Below are 16,494 nucleotides of genomic sequence, written 5' to 3' on the forward strand. Positions count from 1 at the left end.
AAAACAAAAATTTAGCATGGTTTTGGAAGGAAAGAAACACATATTTTAATTCTTAGTGTTTAACCAGAAATCTAGAACCAATTTTACCAATTATTATTTTTAAAGGAGTATGTCAGCCCATATATCTCCTAAATTTATTATACAAGTTTCAGAAGTACTTTTCTGAGACCCCATGTTTCTATACGGAATCACACTAAGAAGAGAATCCCTTACATGCGTGCTCTTTGTGATGGCTATAGAATATTTATTAAGTACCTGATGAATCTTTACTATATAAATATTTCAGGGGAATATCTTTAAGACCAAATTGTGCACAAAGAATATAGCATTTTAAGAATATGACAAATCAGTGAGAGAGATCAAATACCCTACAGTTAGTTTTCTTTGTAAAGCAAGTTAAATAATGGATAGCTCTGCAAGAATAACATAGCACAAGATAAAAAGCATTTTTACAATTCAGAAGATATGGTACTGCTGGCTGAATAGATGCTAATGCTAGGGGGGCCGGGGAGGGGGGTGAAGGGAACTGTATGAGTCCACCTTCAGTCTTCCACCATATATCCTGCAGAATCAAGATAAGAACAAATTGGCAGTGCAGAGTCGTGGAAGGGAGACTGCCTTATGTTTTCCTGCTACATCCCAAATAAAGAAACAAGGCAGCCAGCTGGGATGATATAGTACAGGAAATGGCTATGTCATAGTAGATGAATTAGATGTATTGCTCATTGTCCAGATAACAAATGGAGAGTGTATGTCCCAGGTTAGGAATGGTGCCAGTTGGTCTGAGGACAAAATAGTCATATCCAGGGATCGGTACACTTTCTGCATAGGCCATATAGTAAACATTTTAGGTTTGCAGGCCAGATGGTGATCTCTGGCACAGTATGTTTCATTATTAAAAGATTATACAGTCTAGAGGTGAAGGTAGGTACTGGATAAATTGTCAGTATGATGATGTTAAGAAAGTGGTAATATAGAACTCAATAGGATTTTTTTTTTTTTTTTTTTTTTTTTTTACGGTAAGTCAGGCAGTTTATATTTGAAGGTCAGGAAGGCCTCTCTGAAGAACTGACATTTAAGCTGAGGCCTGAAGATTAGCTAGATGAAGAAAAATTGAGGAACTTTCCAGGCAGAGAAAATTGCCTTTGTAGGGGTGAAAAGGCAAGGTGGTGAAAGTGGCATGAGGTGACATTGCAGCAATGGACAGGGGCTGTAATGAGGGCTTTGGGTCCAGCAAACATGCTTTGCCCTAGTGAGGCTATAAAAACAATGAATTCCTGTTCTGTCTGCATCCCCTCTTTGGATGGAAAGGAAAGGCATTCTAAGGACCAGGTAGGTATGTGAGAGATGCTGGCCCAGATTTGAAACTTGCATGCGTAATCTCTACATAACTAACGGAGAAGTAATCTTCTGTTCTCTATTCACAGGAGTTTTTTGAGAACCCTGCTTTTCGTCCCGATGGTTTAAAACTTTACCCTACCCTGGTGATTCGTGGAACTGGGCTTTATGAGCTGTGGAAATCAGGACGCTATAAGAGTTATTCGCCTAGTGACCTGATCGAATTGGTGGCTCGGATCCTTGCCCTTGTGCCGCCATGGACTCGAGTGTACCGAGTGCAGAGGTAGTGTATTACCTTTTATGCCAGAAATAATCAATGACTTCTCTGTTTACAGTTTCTAATGAGAATAATCTGCTTTCATATGGAGGGGTTTGAATTCTTTTAAATTAAAAAAGGGACACCTAGAATTCTGTCTATGGAGAGGGATGGAAATGAAACTGGGTCCAAGCCACTTTGCCAGTATCATATTTATTCAAGTGTGCCCCTTTCCCTTCCTCCATGAGCCGGGAGGAGACTCATGAAGGTGATAAATAGGCATGGTGCCTGGTTCCTGGAGCGTATGATCTAGACCAGGATTTCCTTCTCCTGGTTCACTTCAGTCAGGTACAGGAGTCGGTGTGGGAGCTGGAGGTGTGGCCATGTGTCTGTTATCCCTGTTATAGAGCCTCTGAAAATAAAACGATCATTGTTGGCAGATATTAATGTAAATATGGAGAAAGAGTGATATATTCCTGATGGCATGAAGGAAATCAACTTTTTTTCATAGGAGAAAGAAATCATGATCTCATTTGCAATTATGGGCCTTTTAAGAATTTTTTTTTACTGGAAATATAACATTGAAAAAATTCTAGAAGCCATAAAGTTACCTACTTATGTACAATCCTAACAAAACCGTTCCTCTATTTGTTGGTCATTAGGCACATTTCCACCACCCTGTTCCCCTTATCTGCGGGAGATTTGTCCCAAGACCACAGGCACCAGTGGTTGGTTACCTGAAACTGGATAGTAGTGAACCCTATGTATACTGTTTTTTCCTACACATATACACCTATGTGTAGGAAAAAAACAGATACTAAGGAGACAGTGAGTAGAAAATTCAGCTGTTGGAATTGTTTGCATTGTCCTTTCCCTTTTTCTACCTTTCTGGAACAGTTGAGTTCAGAAGACGTAAGGAGGTGCTGAACAATGCAGGCGTCTCACTTGGAGAAGTAGGGAGCTGCAGGGCCAGAGCTGGGTGAGAAAGAAGCGTGTTCTTGTGAAGGAGGCAGTGGTGTGGTGCAGGCTCTGAGAGCCCAAATGTGGTAAAATGGGCATTCTCGCGGGGCTGATCTGGCACAGGCTGTCAGAGCTGAGCAGGGGAGGAGGATGTGTCTGAGAGGATGCAAAGAAGAGGACAGCAGCAAAAGATTGGTTACTTGCAGAAGGTTGATCTAATAGGTATGCCTTAATAGTAGATAATATTAAGGATAATGGGAGCTAGCTAGGTTTAAGGAGAAAATTAGAATGTACTCCATGGTGTTTTGGAATAGAAGTTTGTGTGTGTGTGTGTGTGTGTGTGTGTGTGTGTGTTTATTTAATGGCCACATTTTGTATTTTTGTGCTGTTTGTTGGTGACTGTACTGTTTAAAATGGCCCCAGGTGTAGTAATGAAGTGTTGTGTAATGTTCCTAAGTGTAAGCAGACTACAGTGTGCCTTATGGAAAAAATTTGTGTTAAAAAAGCTTCATTCAGCCAGGAGTTATAGCACCATTGGCCTCAAGTTCAATATATATGGTGTCCTTACACAGAAACACAGGTAAAACAAGTTATGTATTGATCAGTTGATGACATTGTTGCACATAGGAACCTAACCCTGTATTTCCTCTAGGAGCAATGTTATGATATTCACTAATTAAATGTTCATGGCAACTTTGTAGAACATAACTACCACGAATAATAAGAATTGACTGTACGTTGTTTCAAAGTACCTCCCACAATGTCTTGATTAATTAAAGTAGAAAAGAGAAGCCTTGACCATGGAGAAGCCTGGCAGCTGATCAATATGAATATTATTAGTAATAGTAAAAATCCTGGTTGTGTACCACCTGATATCACTTCTGTATTTCTCAGCCAGAACTCCATAATCTGAATCTGATCATGAGGAATCACCAGACCCAAATTGAGGAACTTTCTAAGAAAATAAGTGGACTATAATCTTCAAAAGTAGGGGATTGAGGGAAGAGTTCCATTTTGAAGGGGACTAAGGAGACACGACAGCTAAATACAACACAAGGTTCTTACTGGATCCTTTTGCTGTAAAGGACAAAGATCTTTGAGACACGGGTGAAGCTAGAATGGAGTCTAAGGTTAGACACTAGTGAAGTGTCAGTGTTAATTTCCTGATTTTGGTGGTCGTATTATGGCTATATAAGAGAATATCCTTGTTGTAGGAAATACTTCAAGTATTTGGGAGTGTTGGGACATTGTGTTTCCAGTTTACTTTGAGATAGTTAAGGAAAATAATTATTTGTAATGCATTTGGGACTTTTTCTGTAACTTTGAGATTGTTTCAAAAAATTTAAATTAATGCAATAGAAATAAAGATGCAGTAAGTATTACTAGCAAAGACAAAAGGGAAAGATTATTTGCATTTAACTGACTGGGGCAACCAGAGAGCAGTGAAGATACTACTTCCCAGGAACAGAGTGTGGCAGTATCGCTGTCGCGTGGCTCTCAACCTGCTGATAGTGATGCTGTCCGCTAGGAATGCCTGAGGTACTTGCTTGGCCTGATTACTTGTGGTGAGCTGGCACAGACATTTACCCCACATTTGGGCTGGGGGTGGGGGGAGAGGGTAATGTAGTGGCAGGACCAGCCTCAGGCTTTCTATTATGGCTGCAGGATGCACTGCACCAACATCCTCAGGGAACTTTGAGGAGCAGGATTTATTATTCACAGGTCCTGAGGGTACCCAGCAAGCCCAAGGAGCACAGCAAGTTTGGGGGCATGGGGGAGAGCACAGACCTAGTGCTCTGCCTTTGTTAGGGGTTCTAGGGTGGGGTGTCTAGGTTTTTTATGGATTCACTCTCTGTTGGCTAATTTAAATAATAAGAAAAGGGAATTAGGGTGCAGGAAGGGAGAAATGGGGTTACTCAAATGGTTAGTTATCCAGGTTACCCAGGGCTTTCTGGAAAAGTGAACTTCATGAGTGGGGGCAGCCTAGTTCCTTATGTGGTTTTGCTGGTAGCTGTATCATACAGCTGTCATACATATGTTTATTCAGGATGGATGCCTTCAGTAATGGATGCCTTGGCAATAAAAAAACTTAATGTCAAGCACTCATACTACAATCAAAAAGCTTAATGTCAGGCACTTACATTACAGGGTAACCAAAAGATGATACCTCCCAGCATGGCAACAAACATCACAGGATAGAAATTTCACAGCCGTAGACATCAAAGTTTTCTTATCAGAAACAAGGCACAGATCACACAGGCAGTCAGATGGAGAATTTGCATCCTCCTCTTCATTTTGAGCTTTAAATTTCTTACTGCTGTTATCAGTGAGTAAAAAGCAACAGAGGCGTTGCTATAACATTAAAAGCTTAATTTTGTAGACTTTATGAAATATCACTATGGGACATTATCCCAAGAGGATTTTAAGAAAACAGCAGCAAATATAGTCTCTCTAGAAAAATTGTAAAGGGTTGATGACAGGAAGAATTAAGAACATGCACATTATATAACCAAAAGGTTGTATGATGAGAAAGGCATGATCATGGAGAACCAACATGAAGCTGACTAAAGAAACCTCCCTGCACGCAGTTCTCCTAGCATGACCCCCACAGCTCTCTCTGGAGTCAGCCCGTAGCAGAGTTCCCAGCTGTAATTCCAGAAGGCCACCTGCATGCTATATAGGGTGTCATCCAAAAATGTATACACACACTTTGAATAATTATAAAGGCAGTCTTTATTAAAATACATTTCATTTTCAGAATTGAGCTATCCACTGTTAAAGTGTGTATACATTTTGGGGGGACACCCATCTTTGAAAGGGTTCCTGTGAGCTTAACATTTAACTCTATTACTTTACAGATGTGTGGGGGAATTAGAACTTACTGGAATACATACTGTAAAATAAGAGGTTAAATCTCCTTAAAAATGTGTACTTAGGAATGTCTTCCATGAGTTAGAGGACAGTTTGTTGTTTGAAGATGATGATGACTCAGTTCCTGACAGTAAATGCCTTTGGTGGAGAGTCATCTGGAGTCTGGCTGTGATGTCAGAGTTTTATGCTTTGGGAATGATAATTTACTTAACTCTGAATGGGATTATTCTCTAGGTTTTTTAGTATAAAGATTAAAATTTTATTATATTTTCCACTTTATATTTTTTGTTTTTAATACAGCTGTGATATTGTTATACAAGTTTCCGTTAGAATTCTAGCTTTCTAAATGTAGCTTGCTGTGGACAAATGTTCAAGTTAGCATTTGTTTTTCTATAAGCGTGGGCACAATTCCTTCAAGTATATTATGTCACTTTGTTTTGCATTGAATATTACTATGACTACCTGCATAAGAATTCATTCAAAATAATTATATTTTGCTACTTTCTGCCCACTTTTACTTACATATTTTCTTCATATATAGTGCATAAAAATGATTCAAATTTATTTTATGCTAGATGCCTAGTGCATGAATTCGTGCACAGGTGGGGTCTCTCGGCCTGGCTGGCCGGGGGTGGGATGGGTGGAGGAGGGGTGGTGTGCAGGAGGTTGGCTGTGGGGGCGCACTGACACTAGGGAGCAGTTCCTGTGTTGAGCATCTGCCCCCTGGTGGTCAGTGTGCATCACAGCGACTGGTTGACCAGTTGTTCGGTCATAATGGTTGCTTAGGCTTTTATATATATATATATATACACTAGGGGCCCGGTGCACGAAATTCATGCACCTTGAAAGGAACTGTGGGCCACGAGGCTGTGGTAGGCACAGGGGCAGGTCTCGGCCCATCCTCCGTGCCCCCGCCCAGCCCCTCCTGCCGTGGATCCCTGCTCCCTCTGCCACCACTCCCACCCGCTTATGGTGTGAAGCGATTGAGGCCAGTACCAGCAGTGGGTGCGAGCAGGGCTGGCACCATCAGCGGGTGCAAGCGGTGGCTGCTGTCCTGATCACCCCTTAGGAGCAGGGGGAGATGGAGAAGCCCTCAGGAGCGATTAGGGCCGGCAGCCACTGCTCGCACTCGCTGATGGTGCTGAGTGAGAGGGGCCGGCGCTGGCAGCGGGTGCGAACGCCAGGCGGGACCACGGTGTGTGGAAGCAAAGAATTTTCAGTAACCACCAGAGGCTTGCCCGAAGACAGTGACTGGCGCCCCGCCTTGGTCTGGCGCCCCTGCTCACCTGCTCCACCATCTTGCCGTGGCCAGTGTCTGCCATGTTCTGCACACACCCCCTGGTGGTCAGCGCACGTAATAACGACCAGTTGTTCGGTTGTTCCACTGTTCAGTCTATTTGCATATTAGCCTTTATTATATAGGATATAGATTGACTTGCTTTTTGTTACCGGTAATCACTGAAATTCTAGACTTGTCTTTTGCCAAGTTGAGGTGTATGGTGTGATGTGTTTCTGCTCTGTACCACCATTCATTTGTCCCAATACATTTCTTTTTTATTTTGTGATCTTATACTTTTTCCCAACAGTTTGTAGAATATTACTAATTATCCAGAACTTAAAGTTTCTTAATTTCCAGCTATATTTATATAGGAAAAATATTTTCTCTATAAAGCTACTTTAAAATCACTTTCAATATATTAATAACAGGCTTACATTATTTTCCCAAAAATTTCTTTGTATAATTGAGATGCACCTTTACACAGCAGTACATTTTATACATTGGCAAATATGGTGTTTGCATTTCTTGTTAAAGACTTAGAATAATATTCATAGTTGTAATTTTAATGTAGAGTAGTAGTCTAGCATTTTAATTTGGCAACAGTTTTATTCAGTAAACTGTTCCCTAATGTTGGATATTTAGGTTGTTTTCAAGTGGTTGTTTTTAATTTTTAATCATCCTGGCCTCCACTACAGGTCAGAGTCATGTACACGGAACTTTTACTTATGTTGAAGTTATCTGTTAGAGCAGTATGATCTAACAGATTAAGATAAAAGATCTAAGCATCTTTAATTATTATTATTATAACTAGAGGCCCAGTGCATGATTGAATCATGCACGTGTAGGGTCCCCTACACACTTTCGCTTTCAATCGCGGGGGAGCTGGGTGCCTGTCCGCTGGTGCACCAGGCCTTTCAGAAGCCTCCGGCTCGACGGAGGCTTCTGAAAGGCCTGGGGCCGGAGCAGACAGGCACCCAGCTCCCCCGCTTTTGTTGGTCCGCTGCGGGACGTGAGCTCGCTGCCCCAGAGGCCCCTTCTGTTCCGCAGCACAGCCATGGCGCAGACGCTGAGCTCGCGCTGCCGCTGGCGACGCGAACTCAGCGTCCCGCTGGCCCAATTGGCTACCCCGGCCACCCCGAGTCCCACCCCCTGCGCCTCCTGCTGGCCCAATTGTGGGCGTAGCGGAGTGATGGTAATTTACATATTACCATTTTATTAGGTAGGATACTTCTGGAACAAGAGGAATATACATGAATGTTTTAATTTTCACTAATTATATTGATATGCTTTTCCAGAAGGATAATACCAGTTTATAGTAAATAGTTACTGGTTTTACCACAACTCTATACATGTGAATGATTAAATTTTTTATTTCATTTACCTAGGGGTATTATTTTGCATTTTTGTAGGTATAGTAAGGATTAACATTTTTCCATGTAACCGATTATTTGTGTTTCTTCTTATATCAATTGTTTGTTTATATATAATTTGCCAGTTATGGAATTTGGATCAGAATGGAGATTCTTTTTTATTGAAATAGCTAAATAAAAAAAGCCAACTTCATAAATATTACCTTTACCTTTTAGGGGTCTTTTGAATTGTCTCCTCTCACCTGCACAAGTAAGAAGACCAGGGAACCCAAAAGTCATGTCCATGTTCACATAGTACACTTAACACTAATAATAGTTTGGTAAGACAGCTTTATACCTAACTGCAAGAGAAAGATGGGTGTTTAGACAGTGTTAAGTGGCTGAGAAACCTTCTGATTTGGGGAAGGAGAATCACAGGGGTTTGACTCTGCATTGTTTCTTCTTGCTTCAGTTATAAACTTTCAAAGCAATTCTTAGAATGTGGAAAACTGATATTAGTCTAATTTGGAAGCATTCAGTATGTCTTGCTAGAAAGAAACCATTGGCAAAGGTTCTCCCAGAGCGTTTAATCCAGACAATTTTAATAATCATAGTTGATTTATTTTTGTTTTAAATCATAGTAAAGGAAAGTCATATACGACTTTTGAAAATCTGGCCATTTCATTTCTTTCTTTAAAAAAAGTTTTTATATCAAAGAGAGGAAGGGAGAAGGGGAGAGAGATAGAAACATCAATGATGACAGAGAATCATTGATTGGCTGCCTCTTGGGGATCGAACCTGCAACCCAGGCATGTGCCCTGACTGGGAATTGAACCAGTGACCTCCCAGTGCATGGGTCAACATTCAACCACTGCGCTACACCAACTGGGCTGGCCATTTCATTTCTACCTATGACAGCTTTTACCTATTATAGGCTAGCTACTTAATGTTGATTAGTGAATCTAAATGTGTACATGGCAAAGATTTTAGGAACTATTTTTTAGACAAGTATCAGGAGGGAGGAACAGGAAGGAAAGTAGAAGGGAAGATATTTCAAGTGAAAACACGATGTCTTTTTTTTTTAATTTCTTTATTGATTAAGGTGTCACATATTTGTCCTCATCCCCCCATTCCCATCCCCCACCCCTCCCCACGGATGCCCCCACCCCCCTGTTGTCCTTAACCATTGGTTAGGCTCGTATGCATGCACACAAGTCCCTTGGTTGATAACACGATGTCTTTTTTTTTTAATGCTATATTTTACTAATATTTTACTTGATATTTTTAATTGGCCATTTCCCCTACCCCACCCTCTTCACCCGCCCCCCCCCCCCACCTCCTTAACTAATTTACTCTTTTAACTTTATGACAGCTGAGTCAATAACATCTTACTGGGTATTTTATGAACCACCTAATAGATGGTTCTGTATTGCAGGCCTGAGGGTGCAGTCAGTGATTAAATGTAAGATTCTGTCCAGACATATGATAGAGCCACATTAAACTGCTGCTGCCCACAGGCTATTTGACAGCTGTCTGCCTTGATGTGATATTTAATTCACTGCAAAGCATTAAATAGGAATACCAATTTGCAACCAAAACATGCTTCTGAAATGTGAGAAACTTCAGACCAAAAAAATCTCTAGACATCCTTTTAAAGGTTTTTTGATGAGTAAATTGCAAATATTAGCACCACTAAGCTTGAAATAGTACCCCTTGAAATAGAAAAGTGAATTTTCTCAAATGCAATCTCTTTAAGAAAGTGAAATTAGATTGAAACAAATTGAGAAATCTAAAAATAATTTTAAACTCCTTTCTAGATGGGTAGAGCAAGGTCAAATGGTCAGCAATCTCACCTGGGTTTTGAAGTCCTAGAATACTGTCTTTTTGTCTTTATGTATTCCAAGTTGCTTAACACACACTACTTTGCACATAGAAGAAGTTTATGAATAGAATTATATTCCCTCCTTTCCAGTGAAAAAAAATGGAGATTGCCACATCTCTTCCTTTTTTTATTTTTTAACATGTTTTTATTGATTTGAGAGAGAGAAACATCTATGAGAGAGAAACATGGATTGCTGTCTCCTGCACACCCGCTACTGGGGATCAACCCAAAACCCTGGGCATGTGCCCTGACTGGGAATCAAACTCGTGACCTGGTGCGTGGAAGGCTGCTCAGCTAACTGAGCCACACTGGCTGGTCAAGATTGCCACATTCCTATTCCTTAATGAGGAAAAACTCTCATCTGGTATACTCTAGGCACATCACTGCCAAAGACCATTAAAGCTGTTGCATTTTTATGGCGACAGACATAAACTTAAAGACATTTATGAACTATCAGCATCATTATAAAGCCCTGTGTTACCAGGTCCTCACTGACTTGTGCTTTGTGTTAATTAGAGCCACCTAAAGGGACATGCAACCTATGTGGTTTCATAGGGCCTATACTTAACTTGATGCTCTCACCATTCTTGAGATTATTAGTAATTTTTTAAAATCTTCACCTGATGATGTTTTCGTGTTTTTTGTGTGTGTATTTTAATTGACTTTAGAGAAGAGGAGGGGGGGGGGTGGAGAAACATCCATGTGGGAGAGAAACATCGATTGGTTGTCTCCCATACACACCCCGCCTAGGGATGGAACCTGAAATCTGGCTATGTGCTCTGACTGAGAATTGAACCCGAGACCTTTCAGTGTAGGAGAGGATGCTCCAACCAACTGAGCCACACAAGCCAGGGCTATTAAATAACTTTTTAACAAGAGGCCCTCTGCTCTCCTTTTCCACTGGACCCCCAAATTATTAGCCAACCCTGCTAGTAATTGTCTTTTCTGTCACATAGTTCTGCTTAACAGTGTTAATGTGATAAAACCTATTTCTTAGAGAGTTTACTTTCATGCAAATTTTAGTGTCTTTTAAAAGTACTGGTTCAGCCCTAGCTGGGTTGGCTCAGTGGATAGAGCGTTGGCCTTGGGACTGAAGGGTCCCAGGTTTGGTTCCTATCAAGGGCACATGCCTGGGTTGTGGGCTCGATCCCCAGTAGAGGACGTGCAGGAGGCAGCCAATCAATGAATCTCTCTCATCCTTAATGTTTCTCCCTCTCCTTTCTTCTCTGAAGTCAATAAAAATTTATATGTTAAAAAAAAGTACTGGTTCATTGTTAGAAATACTTGTAGAGCCCATAATCCTTCCCCTTCCCACCACCTGTGGAGGCAATGCCACAGAGGTCTTTACAGCAACCTGTCTATCATCAAAGAAATAGACAGTGAGGGTAGGGAGTGTAGAGGTGGCAGCTAGAATAGTTGGAAGAGTGGTTACACTGAACAAATAAGTTAATCTGATTTAGCAAATAAATATACTAAAGATTTCTCACTGTCTGAAGGGGTTTATAAACACTGAAAGATGGGAAGCTGATAAGCATACTCAGGCACTGGATTAGCATGATGATTTCAGCATGAAATGGGTTTTTAAGTTTATATACAGAAATAGTTATAGATACATACCTATACCCTGTCTGTCATGTAATTAATGAAGTGGTTGCTGTTCATTTTATCATGGCATCCACATGGCATGGTTTATGTGTATGTATATATGACTATAAATATGTATACATTTATGTGTATACATACATTTCTTAGTGTGTACACTGAAAGGGTCTAGAGACAGTGACACCTCAGTAGTAATGAGCACAACAAATGCCCGGATCTTGCTTTCTAAATACCACTCTTCGCTGAAAGGAATCAGAGCTGCTTGAAAAAATTACCAGTTCCAGGGTTGGTGCAGCAAACATACTTGGAACATCTTTTTTCCAGAAAGTAAGGAAATATTCAAAGAATGATGGGGACACGTCACAAGGACCCATAGGCCAGCCTGTATTCATGCCCACTGGCCAAATCCAACTTATGCAACAAAATAGATATGTTAATATCAGGTTACATCTCACTGAATAAAATAGGAGTCTGTGAGTTCATAAATAAATGAATAAATAGGGAAAAGGGAAAGCTCTGCCTTCAATACAAGCTCAGCTAATAAATGCAGATGGGGTGATAGAAATAGATAATCACCATTGACAACCATTATGGGAGGATGCTACAGACAGGAGTCACTGGTAAGTGATAGACTGGTAGTTGGAGGGTTGGAAGGAGGAATGGGATATTGGTGGTGTGATACTATGTACTTGTTTCAGCTCTCATGCTGTAAACAGTGTCCTTTTCACAGTCTATTCAATAACACATTTCTTACGTTTTTGTTGATTTTGCTATTTAAAATGGCCCCCAGGCATAGGGCTGCCTATCTAGTTTCCTAAGCACAAGAAGGCTGTAATGTACCTTATGAAGAAAATACATGGTTAGATGTTTCACTGAGGCATGAATTTATAGTGCTGTTGGCCACAAGTGCAATATTAATGAATCACTTATATGTTAAATGAAGTGCCTTTAAACAGAAACACAAATAAAACAAGGTTATGCATTGGTCAGTTAAAATATGACTAAAGACTTGCAGGAAACTAACTCTGCATTTTCCCTAGGATCAATGCTACAGTATTTGCTAATTCAGTATTTCGGCACCTTTATAAAACATAACTGCCATGCATAAGAAAAATCAAATGTCTGTCATGTATGGTACTAACAGTGGTTTGCCATTGGTTTATTAATTTCACATCATGTATAACAATGTTTTATATGTTAAGTTGTGAAAGTGCATACATATGTATTTGTGAGTTATTTATAACATATTTTGAAGTATAAAAGGGCATTGAGAAGACTTGAATTTGGCTGTTACTCTTGTTTTGGATTTCCTGGTGAGTCATCTTAAAGAATTTTGACTGGTCATTGTTTTATAGTGTCTTTATGGAAACTACTGACTTCCAGAGCCCAATAGACTTATCCTGTATAGTTTTTAATGCTAATTGATTGGCTTTTGATACTTTTGAGTGAGTGAGAAATATCTTATTAGAATTAATGGATGGCGTAGCTAATTGTACATACTTAACATTTGAAAGGGTAAGTAACAAGAGAAGGAAAAGACTCAAATTGATTCAAAAGCAAAAAATAAGAAGAGAAGATAATTGGTGTATTCTGCATCTTTCTTCTAATCTACCAGATATTAGACAAAACAAATTGGGGTCTTGTCTTTGAATAGAAAGCAGATGTGCTGAGCATATTCTTCAGATTTTTAAAAACTGCTTGTCAGGAAGAGGGTGTGTGGGGCTACTAAAATGGAACTTCAACTTTTGATTGAAGTCTCCTTGATGCCAGGCACTTTACACTAGATTACTGTCAGGAAATCAATTTTCTCTCCTCTCATCTTTAGGCAAGTTATTATTCTCCTACTACAGAGTCACTTCTCATTTAGGTTTTTGGGAAACAGGAAAAAAAATTTATTCTTTGAGACCAGTTGTTGGCTAAGATGGGCTTTTGGTTACTTGTCATTCAATAACTGTAAGCAAATTGGATTTAAAAAAACACAACAGTTTTATTTCTTGTTTTGTTTAATACAAATGTCTCTTCAGTCAAAAATCATTACTAATGGTTATTGGATATTTGTTTTGTGCTTTATAATCTTATAAAGTGATCTTTGTCAGGTGTTTCTCACAGAAACCCTGAGTGGCAGGTGAAAATCATCATCTCACAGATGGGAAAACTGAGGGATAGAGAAGCTCTGAGCCTTGCTCCCTGGTTAGAATCTTCAGCCTCTGCTTTTCTGATCTGCATTGTAGGCTGTTTGGGTTTGAGTTTTTGTTTTCTTTTTTCCTTTTTTAAGGTCTTCTTACTCTCCTGCTGTAAAAAATTATTTCTACTTTACAACAGCTGATCTTTTTCTCCTACAGAGATATTCCAATGCCCTTAGTCAGCTCAGGAGTCGAGCATGGTAATTTGAGAGAGCTGGCATTCGCAAGAATGAAGGACCTTGGAATACAGGTAAGAATCTGACTAACTGTTGAGATCAAAGTAATCTGTAATGCAAAAATACTTTTATATTCTCACAAGCTTAGGAGTTTGGTCAAAAAGCTTTCACATATTGAAGGTATTCTTACTGTATAACATGTTGAAGTTGAAGTTAGTGGTTGCAAAAGCTGCATCCCATCCCATCCCATCCCTTACACCCCTTCTGCTTCCCTCTCAAAGCGTGTAGGTTTGTTGTAATGTTTTTTTCCACCTACCCAGATTGCCAACTATGTACTTAACTCGCTTTTTGAAAAACATTTTTCTTTTGAAGTATTGAGTGTTTGATTCTTGACTAATGGTTAGAGAAGTATATGAGGATACGATGTTTGAAGAAACAAGGATTACATGCGTGAAGTAATTACCAGACAATGCTGCTGCCAACAGTCTCCTCACCCCACTCCACCCTCACATCTATTCAGTCAGTTATTTGTTTCACAGATGTTTACTAAGCACTTCCTTTCTGCAGGCCCTAGAAGTACCAAGAGCCCAGGAATCTGCAATTTAAATCTCTAGGTCAGTGGTCGGCAAACTCATTAGTCAACAGAGCCAAATATCAACAGTACAACGATTGAAATTTCTTTTGAGAGCCGAAAACCGACTTCTGCGCATGGGCCATAAAGTTTCAGTCGCACTGTACATGCACGCCCGCACGTGGTATTTTGTGGAAGAGCCACACTCACGGGCCAAAGAGCCGCATGTGGCTCGCGAGGCGCAGTTTGCCGACCACTGCTCTAGGTGATTCTTACTTAAACTATTATGAGATTTGAACTCAGTGCCCTAGAAACTACTTCTTAGAACTGAACTGCTCAAGAGAAGAGGCCAGGAGTGGTGTTGGCCTGAGCACTGGTTCCTGGGCTCTGCCTTCAGAGATTCTAGTTCACTAGGTGTGGGATGGGGCTGTGGATGTCCTCACGCACAATATAAGCATGGACTGCACTTTGAAAGACATCGTTTTGAGGGCCTTATATCACGTTTGAAGACTTACCTAAGGCATTTTATTCTCTTAGCCAAATTACTATGGAGAAAACTTTCCAGAAAATTGTGTAGAGGAGAGTTTGTGAACATTGGCTTATTCTATCCTCCTCCCCAAATTAAATGATTTTAAGTTCTAGAAAATCTGCTAATGTATTTGCAATAATTAATAAACCAAACAAGATTGTATGTCTGTTCTGCTTCCCATTCACCTGTTCTTTATTTCCACCTCCTCTGTCCTCTGAAAATACCACTAAGAGTGACTGATCTGGCCTGGTTATCCTGATAACCTCATCATCCGCCCATTGTCTGGACCCTCATAAACCTTGATAGCCGCTCAGTAAACTGGGATTGAGTCTAAAGACTGGAATTCAGTCATAGTCAAAAGACATCTAGTTCACAGAGGCAATTTCTATACCAGCAATTAAGCAAATACCAACCTCTGCCTTTTAAAAAGCATTCCCCACTCCCGCAAAAAAAAAAAACACAAAAAAACATGCAGGCGATCATTAAGGTCATGTAAATATAGTACATTCACATGCCAGTTACTATATAGAACTGCTGTAGTTAAAAGACAACATACAAAGGTAATAGACTTATAATTACAGAGACTTGTGATCCTTGTTTGCTGTACAGTTTTTGAGTTCATGGAATCCACATTAGCAAAGTATTACTATCTTGGACTGGTTCCTGGGACTTGCAGCTCTTAGTATTTCTTGTGGAGTTTTGTCCATATACTAGAGGCCCGGTGTATGAAGTTCGTGCACAGGGGCGGGTCCCTCAGCCCGGCCTGTACCCTCTCCAATCTGGGACCCCTCGGATATCCCTCTTGCAATCCGGGACCGCTGGCTCCTAACCGCTTACCTGCCTGCCTGCCTGATTGCTCCTAACCGCCTCTGCCTGCCTGCCTGCCTGCCTTCCTGCCTGATTGCCCCTAACTGCCTCTGCCTTGGTCTCTACCACCGTGGCTTTGTTCGGAAGATGTCAAGTCTATCTGGTCTAATTAGCATATAACCCTTTTATTAGTATAGATAGCAATCCTTCATAAATACACTGTTGGTGGTTTAGCTTGCATGAATGACATCATCAAATTTCCTAGGGTGATCTTTCCTCATTGGTAGAAAATGTTAGAATCCTGAAAATAAGTTTTCAGTTTATTCTGTAGGGAAATATGCCATAAGACCTATAACTGAATACTTTATGGATTTTGTAATTATAAACGTCAGACCATGGAGCATGTGGAAGAGAAGTGAGAGTTGCATCGCACATGCTTGGCTATGCAGACCAGACATTGCATCCATATCTGCAGGCAACTCTGTGCCTCCCTGGGACACTAGAGCTATTTGTAACTGCAGTTTGGATTATATAATAAATGAGTGTAGGTCCCTTTTTTCATTTTATTTTTTAGAAAGTTTTTCCCCCCTTTTTTTCCTTCTGTCCTTCCTCCCTTCCATCCTTTCTTCTGCAGTGCCCTTCTCTGCAAAAAAAAAAAAAAAAAACCACAGTCTTCAGCATCCCTCTTTTT

The 16,494-nt window shown here is 40.3% G+C and overlaps 1 protein-coding gene across 1 annotated transcript in view; it reads left to right on the forward strand.

Annotated features, from left to right (window-relative positions):
* The window catches only part of ELP3 (elongator acetyltransferase complex subunit 3), a 95,109-nt gene that overhangs the window by 43,089 nt on the left and 35,526 nt on the right, over positions 1 to 16,494 (forward strand). Inside the window, exons 10-11 of the mRNA XM_079770952.1 lie at positions 1,428 to 1,621; positions 13,880 to 13,970. Of these exons, the coding sequence (XP_079627078.1) occupies positions 1,428 to 1,621; positions 13,880 to 13,970 (285 nt within the window). The remainder of the gene's footprint in view (positions 1 to 1,427; positions 1,622 to 13,879; positions 13,971 to 16,494) is intronic.

Source organism: Cnephaeus nilssonii (genome assembly GCF_951640355.1).
Source record: "Cnephaeus nilssonii genome assembly, chromosome: 5".
NCBI classification, from domain to species: domain Eukaryota; kingdom Metazoa; phylum Chordata; class Mammalia; order Chiroptera; family Vespertilionidae; genus Cnephaeus; species Cnephaeus nilssonii.